The sequence below is a fragment of the Erythrolamprus reginae genome, chromosome 3, assembly GCF_031021105.1.
Source record: "Erythrolamprus reginae isolate rEryReg1 chromosome 3, rEryReg1.hap1, whole genome shotgun sequence".
Taxonomy (NCBI): domain Eukaryota; kingdom Metazoa; phylum Chordata; class Lepidosauria; order Squamata; family Dipsadidae; genus Erythrolamprus; species Erythrolamprus reginae.
The window spans coordinates 41,975,983-41,994,323 of record NC_091952.1 but is presented as its reverse complement, the minus strand read 5'-3'; the positions used below and the strand labels follow the sequence as shown (position 1 = coordinate 41,994,323).

Here is an 18,341-nt window from a genome sequence, read left to right as displayed (position 1 = left end):
CCCCACACACCTCTGTTACAAGAATCTCCGGGACCGCCTTCTGACGCATAAATCCCAGCGACCAGTTAGGTCCCACAGAGTTGGCCTTCTCGGGGTCCTGTCGACGAAACAATGTCGCCTGGCAGGACCCAGGGGAAGAGCCTTCTCTGTGGCGGCTCCGACCCTCTGGAACTAACTCCCCCCGAAGATTAGGACTGCCCCCACCCTCCTTGCCTTTCGCAAACTCCTTAAAACCCACATCTGTCATCAGGCATGGGGAAATTGATTCCCCTGGGCCGTTTCTGCTTTATGTATGGTTTGCATGAGATGTATGATTGTTTTTATATTAAGGGTTTTAAATGGTTTTAATCATTGGGTTTGTACTGTTTTTTTGTTGTGAGCCGCTCCGAGTCTTCGGAGAGGGGCGGCATACAAATCTAATAAATGAATGAATGAATGAATGATTGAATGAATCAATCAATCAATCAATCAATCAGAATCTCTGCCATGCTTGGGAAAGATATTCAGCATGATGGATTCATACAGACATTTATTCGGGGCAAAGATCAACTCTGCTATACACCATTCAGCAGAAGGCTTATAAAAACTAAAAAGTCAACCCTCACAAACAGTTTTAAAATATCTTGTATGTGTCTGTAGTACACACATGTATATTTAATATATGTAATTTTAAATGCAATCTATAAAATATATAAAAGGCATGTATTCTAATGTAATACAAATAGGAAAGAAAAGCTTAATACAAGATAATTTGGCTTGCTATTAATCTATCAAAAGAAAATACAGGCAGGCGGGAAAATCCACCCAGTTTTAAGCAATGTGGTTGAAAGACAGTCAAAAGCATCTTACTTGAGTGTTTTTGGTGCTTCTTCATTCATACCCAAGACTGGTCTTTCAATATCCAGATCTCTACGACTTGAAGGCAAAGACAAACCTATTTAGTCTATTGTGATTGAAGTGATATAGAAGATTTATAATTAATACATAAATAAGCAAGCAAGCAATTGGCAGTCTGGGAAGTATTGGCTAAGTCAGAAATCTTGCATCATTAGGTTGTGACTACTTATAATGGACAAAAATATGAAATTATTGAAGTATTGAAACTCAGTAATAAAAATATGCATCTAATCTCAGTATTAGTTTTTCTAGTACTGGAAGTTAAATGGATCTAGTCCCATTTTACGGTTATGAATGTCCAAAGACTTTGTGTTTGGGTCTGATATAAGCTTATTACCCTTGTTAAATAACATATAATATGGACTAGAGAGAATCAGGAACACGGTGGCTCAGTGGTTAAGATGCTGAGCTTGTCAATCAGAAGATCAGCAGTTTAAAGGTTCGAATCCCTAGTGCTGCATAACGGAGTGAGCTCCCAGCTTTTGCCAACGTAGCAGTTCGAAAGCATGTAAACAATGCAAGTAGAAAAATAGGGACCACTTTGGTGGGAAGGTAACGGTGCTCCATGCACCTTTGGCGTTTAGTTGTGCCAGCTACATGACCATGGAGGCATCTTTGGACAGTGCTGGCTTTTGCCTTCGAAATGGAGATGAGCATCTCCCCTAGAGCCAGAAACACACATGTGTAGGGAAATCTTTACCTTGACCTTATACAGAATCAGGTGTCCCAATAGTTTCTAATTTTTTAAAGCTAATTCTTAAAAACCACTGTACCACATATGTTAAAATATCAAAATTTTCAAATATACACACAAAACTTTTGAAATGAAGAGAAGCTATTGAGAGAAGAGATCATGGATCTCTTACATTACATCTGATGTGGAACTCATGTCTAGCTTGATGAAGGGGCTCTTTCTAAAACATCTTGTTTCTAAAGGGATACTTATGTGCTGCTTCTTTCTTAAACAAAAAACTAGAAAAATATGAAGACATAATTAGAAGAGGTTTTGTTGTGGAGAAAAATCTACAACATTACTGATTATAATGGAAATTTAAGACAAAAAAGGAATACTTCCCCTCTAAATATCTTGCACGCCCTTTACAGATGATATTAAGGCTAAACATACTGATTTGTGAATGTGCTTTAACTTCTGATTAAAGCATTATTTATACTTTAAAACTGGAGTGGATAAAATAAAACAGTGTGGATCCAAAATAGACATATTACCTGTTATAGGAGGTTACAAAGAGCTGAAGGTTTTCCTGATTGATATCTTGTGCAATGTGGAGTCTGTATGTCTGAATTAGCTCCAAATTAGCCTGCAGTTCTTCCTGAGGAATAGCAAATATTATAATTATTTGTCTGGTCAATTGTACTATTAAAAAGTAAGCACATTTCAGTTATCTTGTAGAAACTAAGAAGGCAACGTACACTGCAGACTACAAGCAAATAAAAATCAGCTTGCATTGAGCAGAAGTTTTGAGTTCCAGTTTATACTTATTATTTATTATAGTCTGTCATACCTATTCTGGAATAAAACTTAAAATTACGAAAGCATAAGCAACAATTCCTGTGTTAGGAACAAGAACAGTTCATTAATATATGTGAGGTTTTGTGTGTGTGTGTGTGTGTATTTTCAATATTAAAACTTGTAATTAACTTACATGGCCAAAATGGTGAGCTAAAACAATATCCACAATGTTAGTTGTCCATCCAGAAAACTAAAAAAAAGAAATCAAAATTACATATTGGCACCACTCAGTTTTATATTAATACATCCTGCTTTTTCATATGCTTGTTTCATCCATCTGTAATTCTAGTATTAGAAATACATGCAGATATTCTCTTTAAATCATGCACTGTTTGCACCAAGGCCAGGTTTATTGCTGAGAGAAACCCTATAATACAGCTACATATAATGTATCAAAATACATTTTAGTATGTCAAATCAATGAAACCACTTCTGTATTTATTTCATCTTCCTTTGGGTTTACAAAAGAAAAAAAGTTATAGGGCAAAATAAATACTTATTCAGTGTTTTTTGAATTTCTAGTCGTGGTGCAAGGGCGGGCCACCAATTTCAGCCCTACCGGAATGCGCCAGGAGCACACCCCTGCATGCACGCCCGGTGCGTGCCTTTGCCCGCCACGTAATTCGGCTTCTGCGCATGCGCAGTAGCCGAATCTCATGTGAAAACACGCGTGCTTGCGATTTCCGGGGTTTTTTTGCTTCCTCACATGCGTAGAAGCAAAAAACCCCCAGAAATTGGAGAGAAAAGTTTCCGGTCGCGAGTGACTGGCAAAACAAGATAAGAGCTGCCCACCACACTGGCAGCCGCTGCGGCAGCGCTCGCTCTTGCTCCCCCGCCACTTCCCTGCCGTGCCCCTCGTCCTTGCTCCCCCTGCCGCTTCCCTGCCGTGCCCTTCGCCCCTGCTTAACTGATCACCTCCTGCAGGGGCCATGGCACATGGAGCAGGCTGGATGGCTCCAATTCTGGCCGTGTGGTCTGCTCTATGCTTTCCTGCGCCGCAGGCATCTCTCCTGCGGCCTGGAAGATCAAAGAGCAGGCCACGCAGGCGGAGCTGGGGCAGGCCAATTTTGATGCCGGCCCCAGCTGCCGAAAAGCAGAATGGGCCTACGCGCTCTGTTTTCCCCAGAGGAACCGACGTTCCGCCCGTTCTGCCTGATGCCCATGCCTGCATGTAGGACAATGTTGTACCTTGGTCACAAAACAGAGAATTCCATCCTACCTTGGATGCTGCCCAATCTATCCAACCTTTTGCGCATGGATCAATATTAATTAGCACTAAACCTTCTACCAGGTCCGGATGATTCAACTAAAAACAGAATGGAAAATATTAGTTTTACTTTTATGACTGTTCATGCTGCAATTCTAATTTATTTTTATTATGACCTTATAATAAGTATATCAAATAAATACATAAACATAGGAAATAAACACATCTATTTTGGGAAGCATTATGTATGTTACCTTCAGTTGTATAAAATAATCCAATAATAAATTATAAACAATAAGTAACAAAACATAATTTTAATGTGGCCACTAAAAGACCATGGTGTTGGAAAATATACTGGTAATTTAGAACACAAGGAAATGCTGTCATGTTTATAGTGATTTTCAAAAATAAATACACTTTTTTAAATGAGATAATGATGCACTAATTGTTTCTTTTTCATATTAGCATGATAATCATAATCTTGGATTAACCAAATTAACATTTTATGGTATCCATATCTCTAAAGAATTAGACTGTTTTTGCCACTATTGACAAAACGTCCTTGTTCACTAATATGTGTATCACTCCTATGTTTGGATTCCACCTGGACATCTAGAGTTTAAACAGACTTAATTTGCTGAAACAAAAAAAACCTAAAAGAAAACAAACAAATGCTATTTACCGCAAACTTGCTGAGAATATAGGCACCAGCTCCAACTCCTATTCCAATTACACTTTTTAGGCTGAAAAAAAGTTGAAAATGAAGAGAACCCTTTAGAATCCTTTTTATTAGCATGACCCATCACATTTACATACAATTTTCCTTTGTATGATTTATGGTAAGAAATAAGAAAGATTCTACAAAGAACATTTGAATAAATTTTATAACCATTGGCTATGCTGCAATATGATAACAGCAGTTCTTTTTCCTCTGGACCAGGGGTAGTCAAAGTTGGCTCTTCTATGACATATGGATTTCAACACACAGAATTCCTGAGCTAGCATGATTGACTCAGGAATTCTGGGAGCTGAAGTCCACAAGTCATAGAAGAGCCAACTTTGCCTACCCCTGCTCTGGAGAAACATCAAAGAAAGGCTATTTAACATCTATGATTGTTAATAAAGGAAAGTCATGGTTATTTTGCATACTTGCCTCAGGTGCATAAGAACAGCAGGAAGCATTTCAGCGAGTTCATCAGTACTAGGATACTGATATCTGAAATCAGAAAATTTGACATTAAAGGATTTTATTCCAAGGCTAGCCCATCAAATATATGCCATTTTGCAAGGCAATTTCGACAGTTCCATAGTAATAGATTCTAAGACATGGTTAATCAGAGTATGGATTTGTAGTGATCAAAAGGCTTCCAACTCAGAGACCTATGACAAAAGACTTGTCCTACCAGTCATATACATACATTTACCCATGGCATCATTCTTACTTGTATTTCTACATCTTCCAAATCAATATATCTCTTTACATACAATAAGCCAATACAGTGGTACCTCTACTTAAGAACTTAATTTGTTCTGTGACCAGGTTCTTAAGAAGAAAAGTTTGCACGTAGAAGCAATTTTTCCCATAGGAATCAATGTAAAAGCAAATAATGCATGCAAACCCATTAGGAAAGAAATAAAAGCTCAGAATTTGGATGGGAAGAAGAAGAGGAAGAAGAGAAGGAGGACAGTCGCTGCTGAAGGAAGGTGAGGTGAGGGGAATTAAAAAAAATCCAAAACTTTAAAGCTTAAAAAAAAAAAGAGGGACTCTGAGGCGACCAGGAGGAGCACACACCTCCCGTATACCCGGTGCGAGGCTGCCTCCCATACACCGTGCCAGAGGGAAACCCAGGGGGAATGGCAGGAAACTGGCCAGGCCTTTGTGCCGCTCTCAAATTTCCTGGGAAATTTTTCCGGGCTCGGATTCTTAAGGAGAAAATGGTTCTTAAGAAGAGGCAAAAAAATCTTGAACACCCAGTTCTTATCTAGAAAAGTTCTTAAGTAGAGGTGTTCTTAAGTAGAGGTACCATTGTACTGGTAATCTGCCTATCCCCCTATCTATTTCAATTTTAAACATTGTGGATGAAAGGAATATTACTACACTTACCCAGAAGGGAAAGGAGGAGCCCCCTCTTGTTGTCCAGGTGCATCAACATGGCATACAGCAAAGTGTTGTGTTATTTCCTGCATGTCTTCAAAATTGAAGAAAGTATTGAAGCAGGACTTATCTGTAGGACAAACCCAAAAAATGACCATGAAGCACCAACTCCAGTTCCTTATTCTTACTTTGATAAATACAAGTTAAGACTGGTAATGTTCATGTTTCTTTTCTAGTTATGATAAATTAAAAGAACCACTTCTGCATCAAACACTCCTTTTTTGAAAATATGAATACAACATAATGAGTCAACATATGAAAATACCATGGAAAAAAGGGACTCACGGTTGAGGCCAATATCATGATACGTTAGGATGACGGGTCGATTGCCATTTGAAGTGCCCCGCAAAGTGACATGGACAACTCCGTAAGCTGTCTCTATATCATGCTCCTACAGAAAAAATTGTCAATTTTGAGATTTAAGAGGAATAAGCTCTACACAGATAACATAACATAGTCCCCAGTAAACAGCTCAAAAACTAAGAGCACCAGAGAATAAAAAGGATATTATTTATTCTGCAGGAAAAGCCTCCTGGTTTTAAAAAAAAATTTCTATAAATCTTCTTTACTGATGAAAAAAGTTCTCATCAAATAGTGAATTTTAAATTTCAAGAACTGCTTAAGGAAAATAATTTTATATAGAAGATGTTAAAACAGGAAAAGTACTCCGTTTTCATTAAAGAATGTGATTTTGTAATATATTCAAGTGTGATATATACATGCAGCAGGATTCAGAGTTTTTTCTGTAGATTTAGTTCTTTTATGGGATCCATTGATTGATTGATAAGAGAATGAGATCCATAGGTTTTAAATTTGGATTTTCATATAAGAGTTGTATTTTTGTGAAAAGGGGTGTTGGTTCTTACTTGATACAATCCTTTTTGGGGATCAAAGGAAGAATCTAGGATGGGTTACTCTAGTAGCCCCATACTCTATGGACTGGGTTGAATTTTCTGAGGCTCTGTTTCCCTAATGATGTCATCCTCAATCGACAAGTCCAAAGTTTTAGTTTGAATCTGAGTGTAACTAAAAATCTGAAAAACTGAAACAGGGCAGTAACATATAGTCCAACTGAAATTCAAAATACCTAATATTAAACTGTTAAAAAAAGGAAAGAGAATAACATTACTGTAATAAGCGTGCTTAGAGTATGCTACAACTGTAACAGAAGTTAAAGAACCTTCTCAAAGATTTATGTCGATCGAAGATAGGTAGGTAGATATCATGTGTATATGTATATATGTTTATATGTGGTGTGTGTGAGTGTATATATGTAATAAACTATGCCAAATCGATTTTACTCAATCTCATTAACTCTGTTTTGTCCAACTTAGATCCAGCCTTAGATCCATCCTGCTACAACAACTAGAAATCCCTCCATGTAATTCCTTTTGGGGCCAATATATTGGAATACTTTTGAAATATTTTCAAACTAATAATACCTCCACAAAACAGATACTTTCTGGCTGCATATGATCACTAACTTTCTAAATGCTTTGTGCCTGAAGAGAGCAACATCCACAGAGGTCCTTCCAACCTGTAGCATTGTTAAGATTTGAAAAATCCTGACAAACAGGAGAAAGATTCCATCTAACACGTAAGCTTTGTTCTTTTACACATTTTACTTGGATTCTGAATAAACATTCAAAATGCAAAACTATGTTGTAAAGTAAAAATCATGGCAAGGTAATTGATCAAATATAAACTAGCACAATAAATTAAATGAACTCTAACATCAGACGTGCCCAAATTATGTTTGGCTGGTATGTAGGTTTGTTAGATTGATTTGTTAGGTTTTTATAATGAGTTTGTTAGGGTTATAGTGGGGTTTTAAATCTACTGTTGATTTATTTATTTATTATTTATTAGATTTGTATGCCGCCCCTCTCCGGAGACTCAGAGAGGCTTACAACAACAATACATAGTACAAATCTAATGGTTAAAAAACAGTTTTGATGTTCGGCTTCTTTTTATTATTGCACTATTGTATTATTTTTATTGTTGTAATCCGCCCTGAGTCCTATGAGATTGGGCTGCATAGAAGTACAATAAATTAAATTAAATTAAATTAAATTATTCAAACTCACACAGAGCAAAACTATCAATAGAACAGCAACAGAGAACATGCAAGCAATGTTTGTTTCTATGGTGTTCTATATAAATAGATGAAAGTGTAAATCTAGAATGATTACTTTGTGAAATGTAAGCCAATTATGTACACAATGACCCAACAACTCAAGATGTGCCAAAGAGTAGATTCCAATCAGGATTTTTGTCTGAACATATTCTAATATGTGAATACAGAATATTTTTCAACCAACAGTATAACTTTGCTTAGGCTCCACATTTTTAACTTGCATTTTTAGATGATTATTAGCCAACCCATGACAATTGGGTCATAGTTTCAGATACAGTATTTCCTTACCTAATATTTGCATATACCCATGTCCTCTTCCCCCACTTATAGTCAACTAAGTGATAAACCCAGTTAATTTTATGATTTTCTCTTTTTTATACAGTATATCTAACCTGTTTTATACCATTGAGTTTATTAGGCACTGATCCTTGATTGCAATAACTATTTTTCTTTTTGATTGAAGTAAGAGAGAAGTAGGGTTGGCTTATCTGAATTTTCTTCTCTTTGTGCTGCTGGGAGAGTCCAAGCATAGGTTAACTTAATTGGTTGTTATGGGGACTGAGTTAATTGACTGAATTAAACACGCCCTCTCTCTCTGCTCCCACCAGCTGTGATGATTCAGGAGAACAATGGGAGCACCAGGAGTTCACCTTAGTCAGAAAAGAAGGATCCAGCTGAAGGATTACCCTATCTGGCTGGAAAAGAGAGAGTGCTGCCAACTTGGAAACCCTCCTGGCTGAGGTAATAGTGACCAAAACGTCCATCTTGAACATCAGGAACCATAGTGATATTGTCTTCAACGGCTCAAATTTCTCAATTATTCACGTGCAACTTTCACCAAAGGAAACATTTTTGCAAGGCACCGCTGGGGCCATTCATTCTGGTTGAAGACCAAAACATGTCTATCCCAAAGATTTTAATGGTTTGAATCAGAGGCTGATAGTATCTGCATCACCATCAGACAAGAGAGGTAAAGTACTTGTTGGAGTTATTTTGCTTTCCTCTCCACAAACTTTCCATTCTGGTCAGCTTCAACATCCCCCCCCCCCCTTTATTTTCAGCTGTATTATTTCACCACTACACACACGGATCCAGGCAGCAATATTCCCAGTAGATTCCATCAAATTAAACTTCCAGGACTTGTTTACTAAGCACGTTAATGCTTAATTCCCATGAAAAACAGGGGGGAGGGGGGGTGGCAAATAGGCAAGTATCAATGTGGAGAGTGAAGGCTTAGTCAATTCTAACCAACCAAAGCCTGACTTTCAGCTCAAGGGGCATGTACCGGGTAACCATGACTTAAATCTCTACTTCAATTCCAAGGTTGATCCTGTGAGGCGCTATTTCCCAGCTTAGACTTTTGCAGCACAAGGAGATGTTCAAAGCTCTCGCCAACTGGCCCTCTTGCTGTGGGTCGCTTTCCCACTTGGCGACTTTCAAAGCGTCCCAGGAAGGCAGAATGCAATGAAGCTTACAACCCCCCCCCCAATCTTTCTTCAGAGTTAGCATTCTAAAGCAAATTGCTTTCTCATGTAAATGGAAGTGAACTGGTTTTATCAAGCCAATCCTGTCTCCATGGAAACCCCTGAGGCTCTGAATCATTTAAACTTTCGGCTTGATTTTTGAGGTGAGCCAAGCAGTTTCAAGCAAGTTCACCAAGCAGTTCCTAAGCTTCACATGTGGAAGAGCCACACTCTAGAGGCCAAAGAGCCACAAGTGGCTCGCGAGCCGTGCCCTGCCAACCCCTGGTCTAGGCAAAGAACCATTGACAGGTTCTTTGAAGCAGAAGCAGCAGACGGATGATCCCAGGAACTTTTTATAGCATCAATGAACACCTGAGATGACATCAGATTTTCTCTTTCAGGATCAGAGAACAAACCTCAGATGGATCGATACCTACTGGGGATTCCGAAGACTTTGAGGACATGCCAATGTTGGCCGTGAGTTTAGCTTTGTGGAGAACTGTTTTAAAAAGAGCTGGTGTAAAGTGGCCTGTAAATACCGGCTGGTCAGGTATCAGACCTTCATCATAAGACAAGCCCTTGTCCAGCTTCACTGATCCCAGGGGAGTAGTGCTGTCTTAAGAAGAGGCAAAAAATCTTGAACAACTGGACAGTAAGTCAATGACTACCTGCCACATAAATAAGTGTCCTTTCTTCCTTGCTAAATAATAGCACTATCATAATCTGAATTGGTAAGATAAAAAATAATGGTTCTTCCGCAGTTATAAAAGGCAGTTTTTAAGCTTTATAAACCTTATAAAATAAAACTCCAAATGTGATCTGAGGAGGAAGCTGATTCCAAAGATTCAGTCTTAGATAGGAAAAAGTATCCAAAATGTGATATGGCCATACTGAGATGTGGGAAAACAACCTGAACAGAAATGTATACGTACTTGCAACTGAGAAATACTTTATACAAATGTAGCAATGTAACCCTCCTTTCAGTTCATAAGTTGATGGGAAACAATCTTCTCCAAACCAGACTCTTGTAGTTTAGTGGCAGACAGATACATTTTTCCCCAACATGCAGATAACTAAAAAATGAGTATATGGGAAGCAACAGTCTTCTCAATTTCATCTCAAAATTTTATCTTAAAAATAGAAAAGATTGATAAAGCAGAAACATTCCAGTATGAGTACTTACTTGACAGTCAAAGTCCTGGAAATTTCGAGCCGAATTCTGTCAATATAAGAATGGCCATTGATCAACAAACCATAAACTTTGCTTTACACCTGTTTGAAAAGCTTATTCCAACATCTCAGTTACAACTAAAGTATAGTACTGAGCCAAAGCTTCCTTAAATTGTAACAAACAAGTGCACAATAGTAACAATTCCCCCCCCATCCCACCAGCCTTCTATCCTAGAAATCAATCTATTACATATTATGATGGAAATGCCAGAATTTCTAACATCAAAATGAATATTCTCAATTGTCTAGGAATAAATACTTCCAAAATTTCAGATGAAGTTCTTGGCCATAAATTCAATTTTTTATCTTCAATTGTATTTTGAAAGAGGTCAAAATTATAAAGGCTAAAAGTCTGCATACATTACAACAATGGGACTACTGCTGAATGATGGTTACTTCGAATATAAAACTTTCTAAGAATTAGCATTGGAATGCCACCTTATAAGGCAGGGGTCCCCAAGTGAGTGTGTAAAAGTCCATTTGCACATATGCTGGATTAAGCTGTGCGTGCAAAACCATCACCTCCCTTTCTGTTGTTACACTACATTTTCCCCCAGACTTTTTTTGTTTTAAAAAGATCATTATTCACACACACACAAAGTTTATATACATGGATATACCCCGTGAAGGGCTACCAAAATTTTTACTACCACACTGTGGGTGTGGCTTATGCATTTTCTTTCAACATCTTTCAATGCAAATTGGGTGCTCTGGGGTGGAGCTCCATTTTCGCTACCCCACTGCGTTCCCCCCCCCCATGCGGGCAATAGCCCATCCCTGAATATATCCCTTGAAACAGAGTGAAATTCAGCAGGTTTTGACAAGTTCTGGAGAACCGGTATCAGAAATTTTGAATAGTTCAGAGAACTGGCAAATACTGCCTCTAGCTGGCAATATCCTTCCCCCAGAATTGGAGAGTAAATGGGGATTTTGCAGTATCCTTCCCTTGGAGTGGAGTGGGAATGCAAATTTTGCAGTATCCTTCCCCTGACATGCCCACAGAACCAGTAGGGAAAAAATTAAATTTCACCACTGCCTTGAAAGTGTACTAATTTTAAATGTTTACCTAAAGAAACTTCATCATAAAGATAAAACAGTACTGTTTAAGTTAACCTAATTTGTTTACTTAGGTAACATTCCTTGTATGTGGTCTAATCTAATCAGAGCAGTTAATCTAATAAACGGCACAAAATCAAAATAAAATCCCTTTATTTTGAATTATCTATATATCTGAAACTATGCATAATACAAAATAGAAACCAATATTCTGTATAAATATATTCCAAAATCATTGCACAACATATTCTGTTTAAGCTACCAATTAGGTCATGAGAGACAGTTTTGTCTAAGGCACTTTGGTTAAGGCACTGGGCTAGAATGCGAGAGACTGTGTTGAAGAGCCCCTCTAGGCATAAAAAAAAATATCACTTGGATGAGTTTGAGACAATCATTCTCTCTAAATCCAACCCACCTCACAGGGTTGTTTGTTGTTGGGAAAACGGGGAGGAAGGTATGTTGGATATGTTCACTGCCTTGAGATATTTGTAAAATAATAAAGATGAACTATGTGGGCAATAAAGCCCTACAGCCTCCTGTCCACTGAAGTTTCCCCCACTACCTTTCAAGATTTCACTAAAAATATGCTTGAACATTTATAAGTATTTTTATTGTTATGCCTTTGATGTTTTCAAGTAGACTTCAATCAACCAAAGCTTAACCATAATAGATCTGTTTGCTTTGAAATGCCACAAGACTATTTGAAATCAATATATATAGCACTTCAGTGAGCAACAGCAAAGATTAAGAGCTTGCTCCATGGAATCTGAAACCTATTATTTGTTTCAGAGGAGCAAGAAAGAAAAGTTTGGGAGAAGAATTGTCTTTCTACATTAAATAGAGGAACTTTCAAGATTTTTCAACAGACTTTCTCAATGAATTAAATTCTACATCCACTGGAGAAAATTGTAATATATATTCCTCTTAACACATAGTTAGCATATAGTACAAAATTGTTGTATAGAGTATAGAGCATAGAGTTTTTCTATGCTCAAACACAACTTTCTTTACCTTATTATTTAACAGAGGTTTAATTTCTGTTAACTGGACATCTTGCAATTCATCCATGTTTGCTGAAATTGATGAGATTCACTGCTGAACAGTAAAATACTCCTAAAAGCAAACAAACAAAAGGTTTACAATGCAGGAAATGATCCCAGATCAAAATAAAATAAACTATAGACTATGATTCTCAAACAGAGGCTATGCTGAAGCCTCTAGAAACAATAACTTCTTCCTCTTTTCACAAAGATGAATGTATGTCTGGCTGAATCATAAACATAAAATGATATTTCTGGAAGAAGATGCTAAAGATTAAATCATGCAACCACTTAAATACTCCATGCCTCATATTTTCTGTAAGATAGCTTTATACAAAAATAGCAGTGTAATGCAATTTAACTTTCTTAATATCCAAGGTTAAGTATTATCCATTTAGTAACAGCTAAGGAAGATAAAAAGAGTAATGTTAAAAAGCTATTATATTTTTGTAGTTACTTACCAAGCACATCTAAACTATATTAAAATACTGTAACCAAAATATATTTATAAATCCCAAGGCATAACACAACCTTTGAGCACACACAATGTCTGGAAATTAGAAGTTGTAAATTTGACACACCCTATAAAATGTTACTTCTTTTATTTCTGTGAAAATGTTTACAGGTTGATTTGAGGTCAACAAACCTGAAAAATTAACATTGCTTAGTTTTTCCTCTATTTCATCTTTTAAATTAGTTCTAGGTTGTATAAATTTAGGATTATAGCAGGAACATAAAAGCCCAGAAAGCATCTTCAATATATTTTAATAAAGTTAATTTATTTTTGACAAATTAAATTCACATGATTTCTACAATTATTCTTCAGTTTTAAAACTACAGTAGTAAAATTAGTAAATCAATTTTTGCTAGAGACAAATGTGTTCTTGATTCTTTTAGAAAGTTTTCAATCAGAAACAGGCAGAGCTTAAGTGTCAGAGCTAAAAAAATTTGGGGGAAAACAGAGGTGAAAGCTTGATTATACAAAACATAATCGAAAGTAGTTTTCTTTAGTATCCTATGAGAATTTTGAGAAAGAAAAATTGTTATTTTTAAATTATGCAGCTGCAAAAATGAGTTCAAGTCTTGTGAACCTCGAGGATCAACTACTGCAATGCTCTCTACATGGGGCTACCTCTGAAGAATGTTCGGAGACTGCAATTGATCCAAAATGCAGCTGCACAAACTGTCATGGGCCTTCCCAGATATGCCCATGTTTCGCCATCACTCCACAAGCTGCATTCAATTAATCTCTGAATGCAATTCAAAGTGTCAGTGTTGGCCTTTAAAGCCCTACATGGCATAGGATCTAATTACCTATGGGACTGTCTCTTGCCTCATGTATCCCATTGACTGGTTAGGGCCCACAGGGTCGGCCTTCTCCAGGTCCTGTCAGCCAGACAATGCTGGCTGGTGGGCCCTAGGGGAAGGGCCTTCTCTGGGGTTGCCCCTGCCCTCCGGAATCAACTCCCCCTGGACATCGGTACTATTCCCACTCTCCCGGCCTTCCGAAAGAGCTTAAAAACACATCTATGCCGGCAGGCGTGGGACTAGTGAACTTGGTTACTTTGTGCCAGCCTCTATTATTGTTTTGACTGTTGGAGATATGACAGAGTTGTATGAGATGGGCTGCCTGTGATATGTTTTAAGTTAAGGGGTTTTTTATAGGGATGTTTTATAGTGTTGTTTTATTTAATTTCGATTTCTTCCATTGTTATGTATCAATATGTTGTAAGTCTCTGAGTCTCGGGAGAAGGGTGGTCTAGAAATCGAACAAACAAACAAACAAACAAACAAATAAATTTCTAATTCTGTTTCCTTGGGTTAAGTGATGGTGTTGTAGGAGGTTAGCATCCATCCCTCTCCAAGAAAAGTGAAATATCCTAGGTAAAATAAAAAAGGTATTTATTAAAAATGTATTAAAAAGACTGAGCCGGGGTGGCGCAGCAGGTAAAGTGCTGTACTGCGGGCCACTGAAGCTGACTGTAGATCTGAAGGTCAGCGGTTCAAATCTCATCACCGGCTCAAGGTTGACTCAGCCTTCCATCCTTCCAAGGTGGGTAAAATGAGGACCCGGATTGTGGGGGCAATATGCTGGCTCTGTTAAAAAGTACTATTGCTAACATGTTGTAAGCCACCCTGAGTCTAAGGAGAAGGGCGGCATAAAAATTGAATAAATAAGTAAGTAAGTAAGTAAGTAAGTAAGTAAGTAAGTAAGTAAGTAAGTAAGTAAGTAAATAAATAAAATATATAGAACCGTGATGGTGGCACACAGAGCCATATGGGAGGGCACACAACACTTTTCCATGTTTCAGCTCCAGCTGATTTTCAGCCTTGGGAAAGATTGTTTTGTCCTCTGGACGTTTCGGGGAAGCTTCCCGGAAGTCCCGGAGGCAGAAATATCCCCCAACAGACAACTGGAAGTTCGGAAAAAGGCACTTCTGGTTTTCCCATTTGGGCATTTTTTTCACCTACCAGCAGTAGGTGCAGTGCGGTCCAGAGTGCTGCAGTGATAGGAAACCCCCCCTCGGGGAGGCACCACACTATTTGAGAAACAGTGCTCTAAAGTATTATCTATCTCTACTGGTGAGTGTACTTTTTACAGCTCTGTCTCTGAAAATAAATATCCAGGACAGCCCTCTAACAGAAATGAATCCATCCATATGTACTTTCTCCTTGCCCATACTTTTTTCTAAATGCTTGTGTTAATTACTGTAGATTCCCTTGTCTCTAACTCATTTCTTTTGGGGTTCAATATCACAAAGCTAACAGCTGGGATAATCCAAGAAATAGGTTACCCATATGATGCTAAAAAGAGCAGTATCGAGAGAGCTTCAAGCTTTGTTCACCTTAATTGGTAAATATAGTTGATTGTTGTTTCCAAGGCAACTGTATGCACTCTTTTTGTAAAAACACAAGAGGTCCAGCATCAGGCTGACTAAGGAGGTCTCTTGCCAAACTCTTCCTTTTTCTAGGACTGATATTTGACATCTTAAATCTCCAACACTGAGCAGGCAAATAAAAAAGTATTTAAAATAGAATGAGACTGGAGCAAGTCTTGTGTCGGGCTTTCCATTTAGCTCAATAAATCTGGATTGCAGGTTTCTTTTTTTCCTGGGCTGGTGAATTTATCTGAAATATTAATTAAGAATTGTAGGCATTCTCAGAAAACAGTTACTTTACCATATAGGGAGTTTGCTTTTTAATAAAATGGTTGCCCAAAATGAGCAAAAACCCACATTTCAGGAGGCGAATTGGTGAAGCTATTTAATTCTATGTATAACTCTATTTAATTCTTTAATTCTATTAAATATATCTATCTATATAGCTTTCTAAAAGGTTACCATGCTTTGGCTCCTGAAGTCAAGATGACACTAAATAGTTGCAAAGAGATTTAATAAACTCTAGTTTGTTGCTGCTATTTATTGAGCATATGGGTTTTGTAACTCTGACATAGAAGTCTTATTTTTCCTGTCATTCCACTGTACCTAGTTCCCTTATTCCTTTTTTTTATTAATAGATGGGTACAGTAGGTCACAGCATTAACCATTTTTATCCTCTTGGAATGCCATAGACCTGTATATAGCCTAGAAGAGCAGATGTCACCAACCCGTGGGCCCCAACCGCATACAGGGCTCATTCAATAATCTGGTTTCTACATTCTGTATCATCTTGCATTTTCAAGAGCAACCACAAACAGAAGATATTACAATAATCTCAAAATGAAGTTACTGTACCAACAAATGGCCCAACCTAAAGATGACACAGCAAAATCCAACTGAGTTGCTTATATCTAGTGGATAAAATCTTAAACTAAAGCTATTGTAAAGCTATTCTAACCTACCAGATATTCCACAGTGTGGCTACCTTGAACCCAGTCCCCTCTCCAGTTTAGTCAGTTTCCTAATCTGCCTCTCTGTAGGAAACTCTGAGTTATCAAAACTTGTATCCACTGATTCACCAGGGCCACATTCCATCACCACTGTAAACAGGCAGTTCCTGTCCAGGAAATAGTATAGTTACCTACCAGTTGAAATGGGGAACAGTAAATCCTAGCTTCAGGGATCACTTGGGACGTCAATGAAATGATTCTAGAATCACCTCTAACAATGGATTTGTTCTTTCTGAGACAGTGCAGCCAATTTAGAGCAGATACATTCTACAGTTCTCAAACCTGGGAACTCAGCCATAGTGTTTTGCTGAAATTTAGTCCTATTTCACAGTACTGGCCCTCATCCATCTATTTTGGTAGGTTTTATTCCCAGTTCAGAACACATACACCTTCTCCTGATTAAGTTGTTATGGAGAAGCAAAGCCAAGTGTCATGTAGACATTGATGAAACCCACCCTCAAAAGTCCTGGTGATGCTTCTGGCAATTTTCTACAGATGTTAAATAACACTAGACATAAAATAATTATGACATCTCACAGAATAGCTGTCAAGAGTTCAGAGTCAATAGTTCTATTCTCTGAGATTGCCTGCTGAGAGACCAAATGGGATCAATAATCACATTGCTTCCATCTCATTCCTGCAAGAGGTCAATTTGGCTGTGGCCGATTCTTTCCTCAAATCAGGTCTGAACTCAGACTGAAAGGGACAAGATAATCAATGCTTTCCATTAATGTTTGCAGATGCAGAGCTGCCACACTCTCAAGCGCTCTACATATAAAAGGAATGTTTTGTAATTAGATAATAGTCGGTAACATCCTCTGGATTCAAGAGTTTTTTTTCAGGAGTTGGTAGACCAACTTCCTTCAAGGATCCAGCACCACCCTGATGCTCATGGAAGTAATTCATATCAAGCAAGATGAGCAGGGGTTAAATGAGCAAAAGTAGGGCTAAATAGGACAGGAAACTTTTATTGTACCAGAATGGTGCTCTTGGGTACACCTTTGCAAAATTAGGTAATGTCTAGGACTCATAGTTTCTGTTGCTGTAAAACATTATCAATATTCTTACTTTTGCTAAAAAGAGGTTTTATTTCTCATACTATACTAATATTCAACGAGTCAATGAAATCACTGAACAAAATTTGCAAGTTGTAGCCTGGGGGGGTTTCTATTCAAAACATAGGCAACTGAGAACTAGATTTGTCCTCCTTTTCCATGGACTAACATTATAGCACATACATAGCAATTAAGACTAGTACAGCATGAATCTAACATTGTTTATTCATGATATCACAACTGTCAGTCTCAGCCTTCTTTCATATAAATAAGCACTGGGATTTTGGAAATGTTAACACCATATTATTAATAGATTTATTTGTTTTCCATTTCATATTTTTAAGAAAATGTAGTCTGGCAATTTAATTAATTAATTAAATATTCACACTTTAGCACAGACTACATAATAACATTGAACCCAAATAGAACACTTCAGATGTTAAGATTATGAGACGTTCCACAAAGAAAGTAAACAGTTGAAACTGAATAAAAAAGAAAGCCAAATGACAAGTTAGTCATATAAGAAAACTACTTCCAGAAGAAGAGTAAAATTGCGTGTTTAAAGTGGTTTCTTAAAACTTTCCATAATAGTATTTGGCCATATTACTTGTAATGTGCTTTAATTTGTTAGAATGCAAGCTTTTTAAAAATTCACCGTATCAAGTGTAACTTGTTTATTTC

General features: G+C 37.5%; 1 protein-coding gene across 3 annotated transcripts in view; it reads right to left on the bottom strand.

Moving 5' to 3' along the window:
* NDRG3 (NDRG family member 3) overlaps window positions 1-18,341 on the bottom strand; it is a 37,271-nt gene that overhangs the window by 10,460 nt on the left and 8,470 nt on the right. For all 3 annotated transcript variants that reach the window (XM_070744954.1, XM_070744957.1, XM_070744955.1), the window contains exons 2-11: window positions 12,688-12,789; window positions 10,574-10,609; window positions 6,076-6,181; window positions 5,740-5,860; window positions 4,789-4,851; window positions 4,318-4,378; window positions 3,648-3,734; window positions 2,562-2,618; window positions 2,125-2,228; window positions 850-915 (exon numbers count right to left, since the gene is read on the bottom strand). In XM_070744954.1, coding sequence (XP_070601055.1) covers window positions 850-915; window positions 2,125-2,228; window positions 2,562-2,618; window positions 3,648-3,734; window positions 4,318-4,378; window positions 4,789-4,851; window positions 5,740-5,860; window positions 6,076-6,181; window positions 10,574-10,609; window positions 12,688-12,744 — 758 coding nt within the window. In that variant the 5' untranslated portion in view covers window positions 12,745-12,789. The remainder of the gene's footprint in view (window positions 1-849; window positions 916-2,124; window positions 2,229-2,561; window positions 2,619-3,647; window positions 3,735-4,317; window positions 4,379-4,788; window positions 4,852-5,739; window positions 5,861-6,075; window positions 6,182-10,573; window positions 10,610-12,687; window positions 12,790-18,341) is intronic.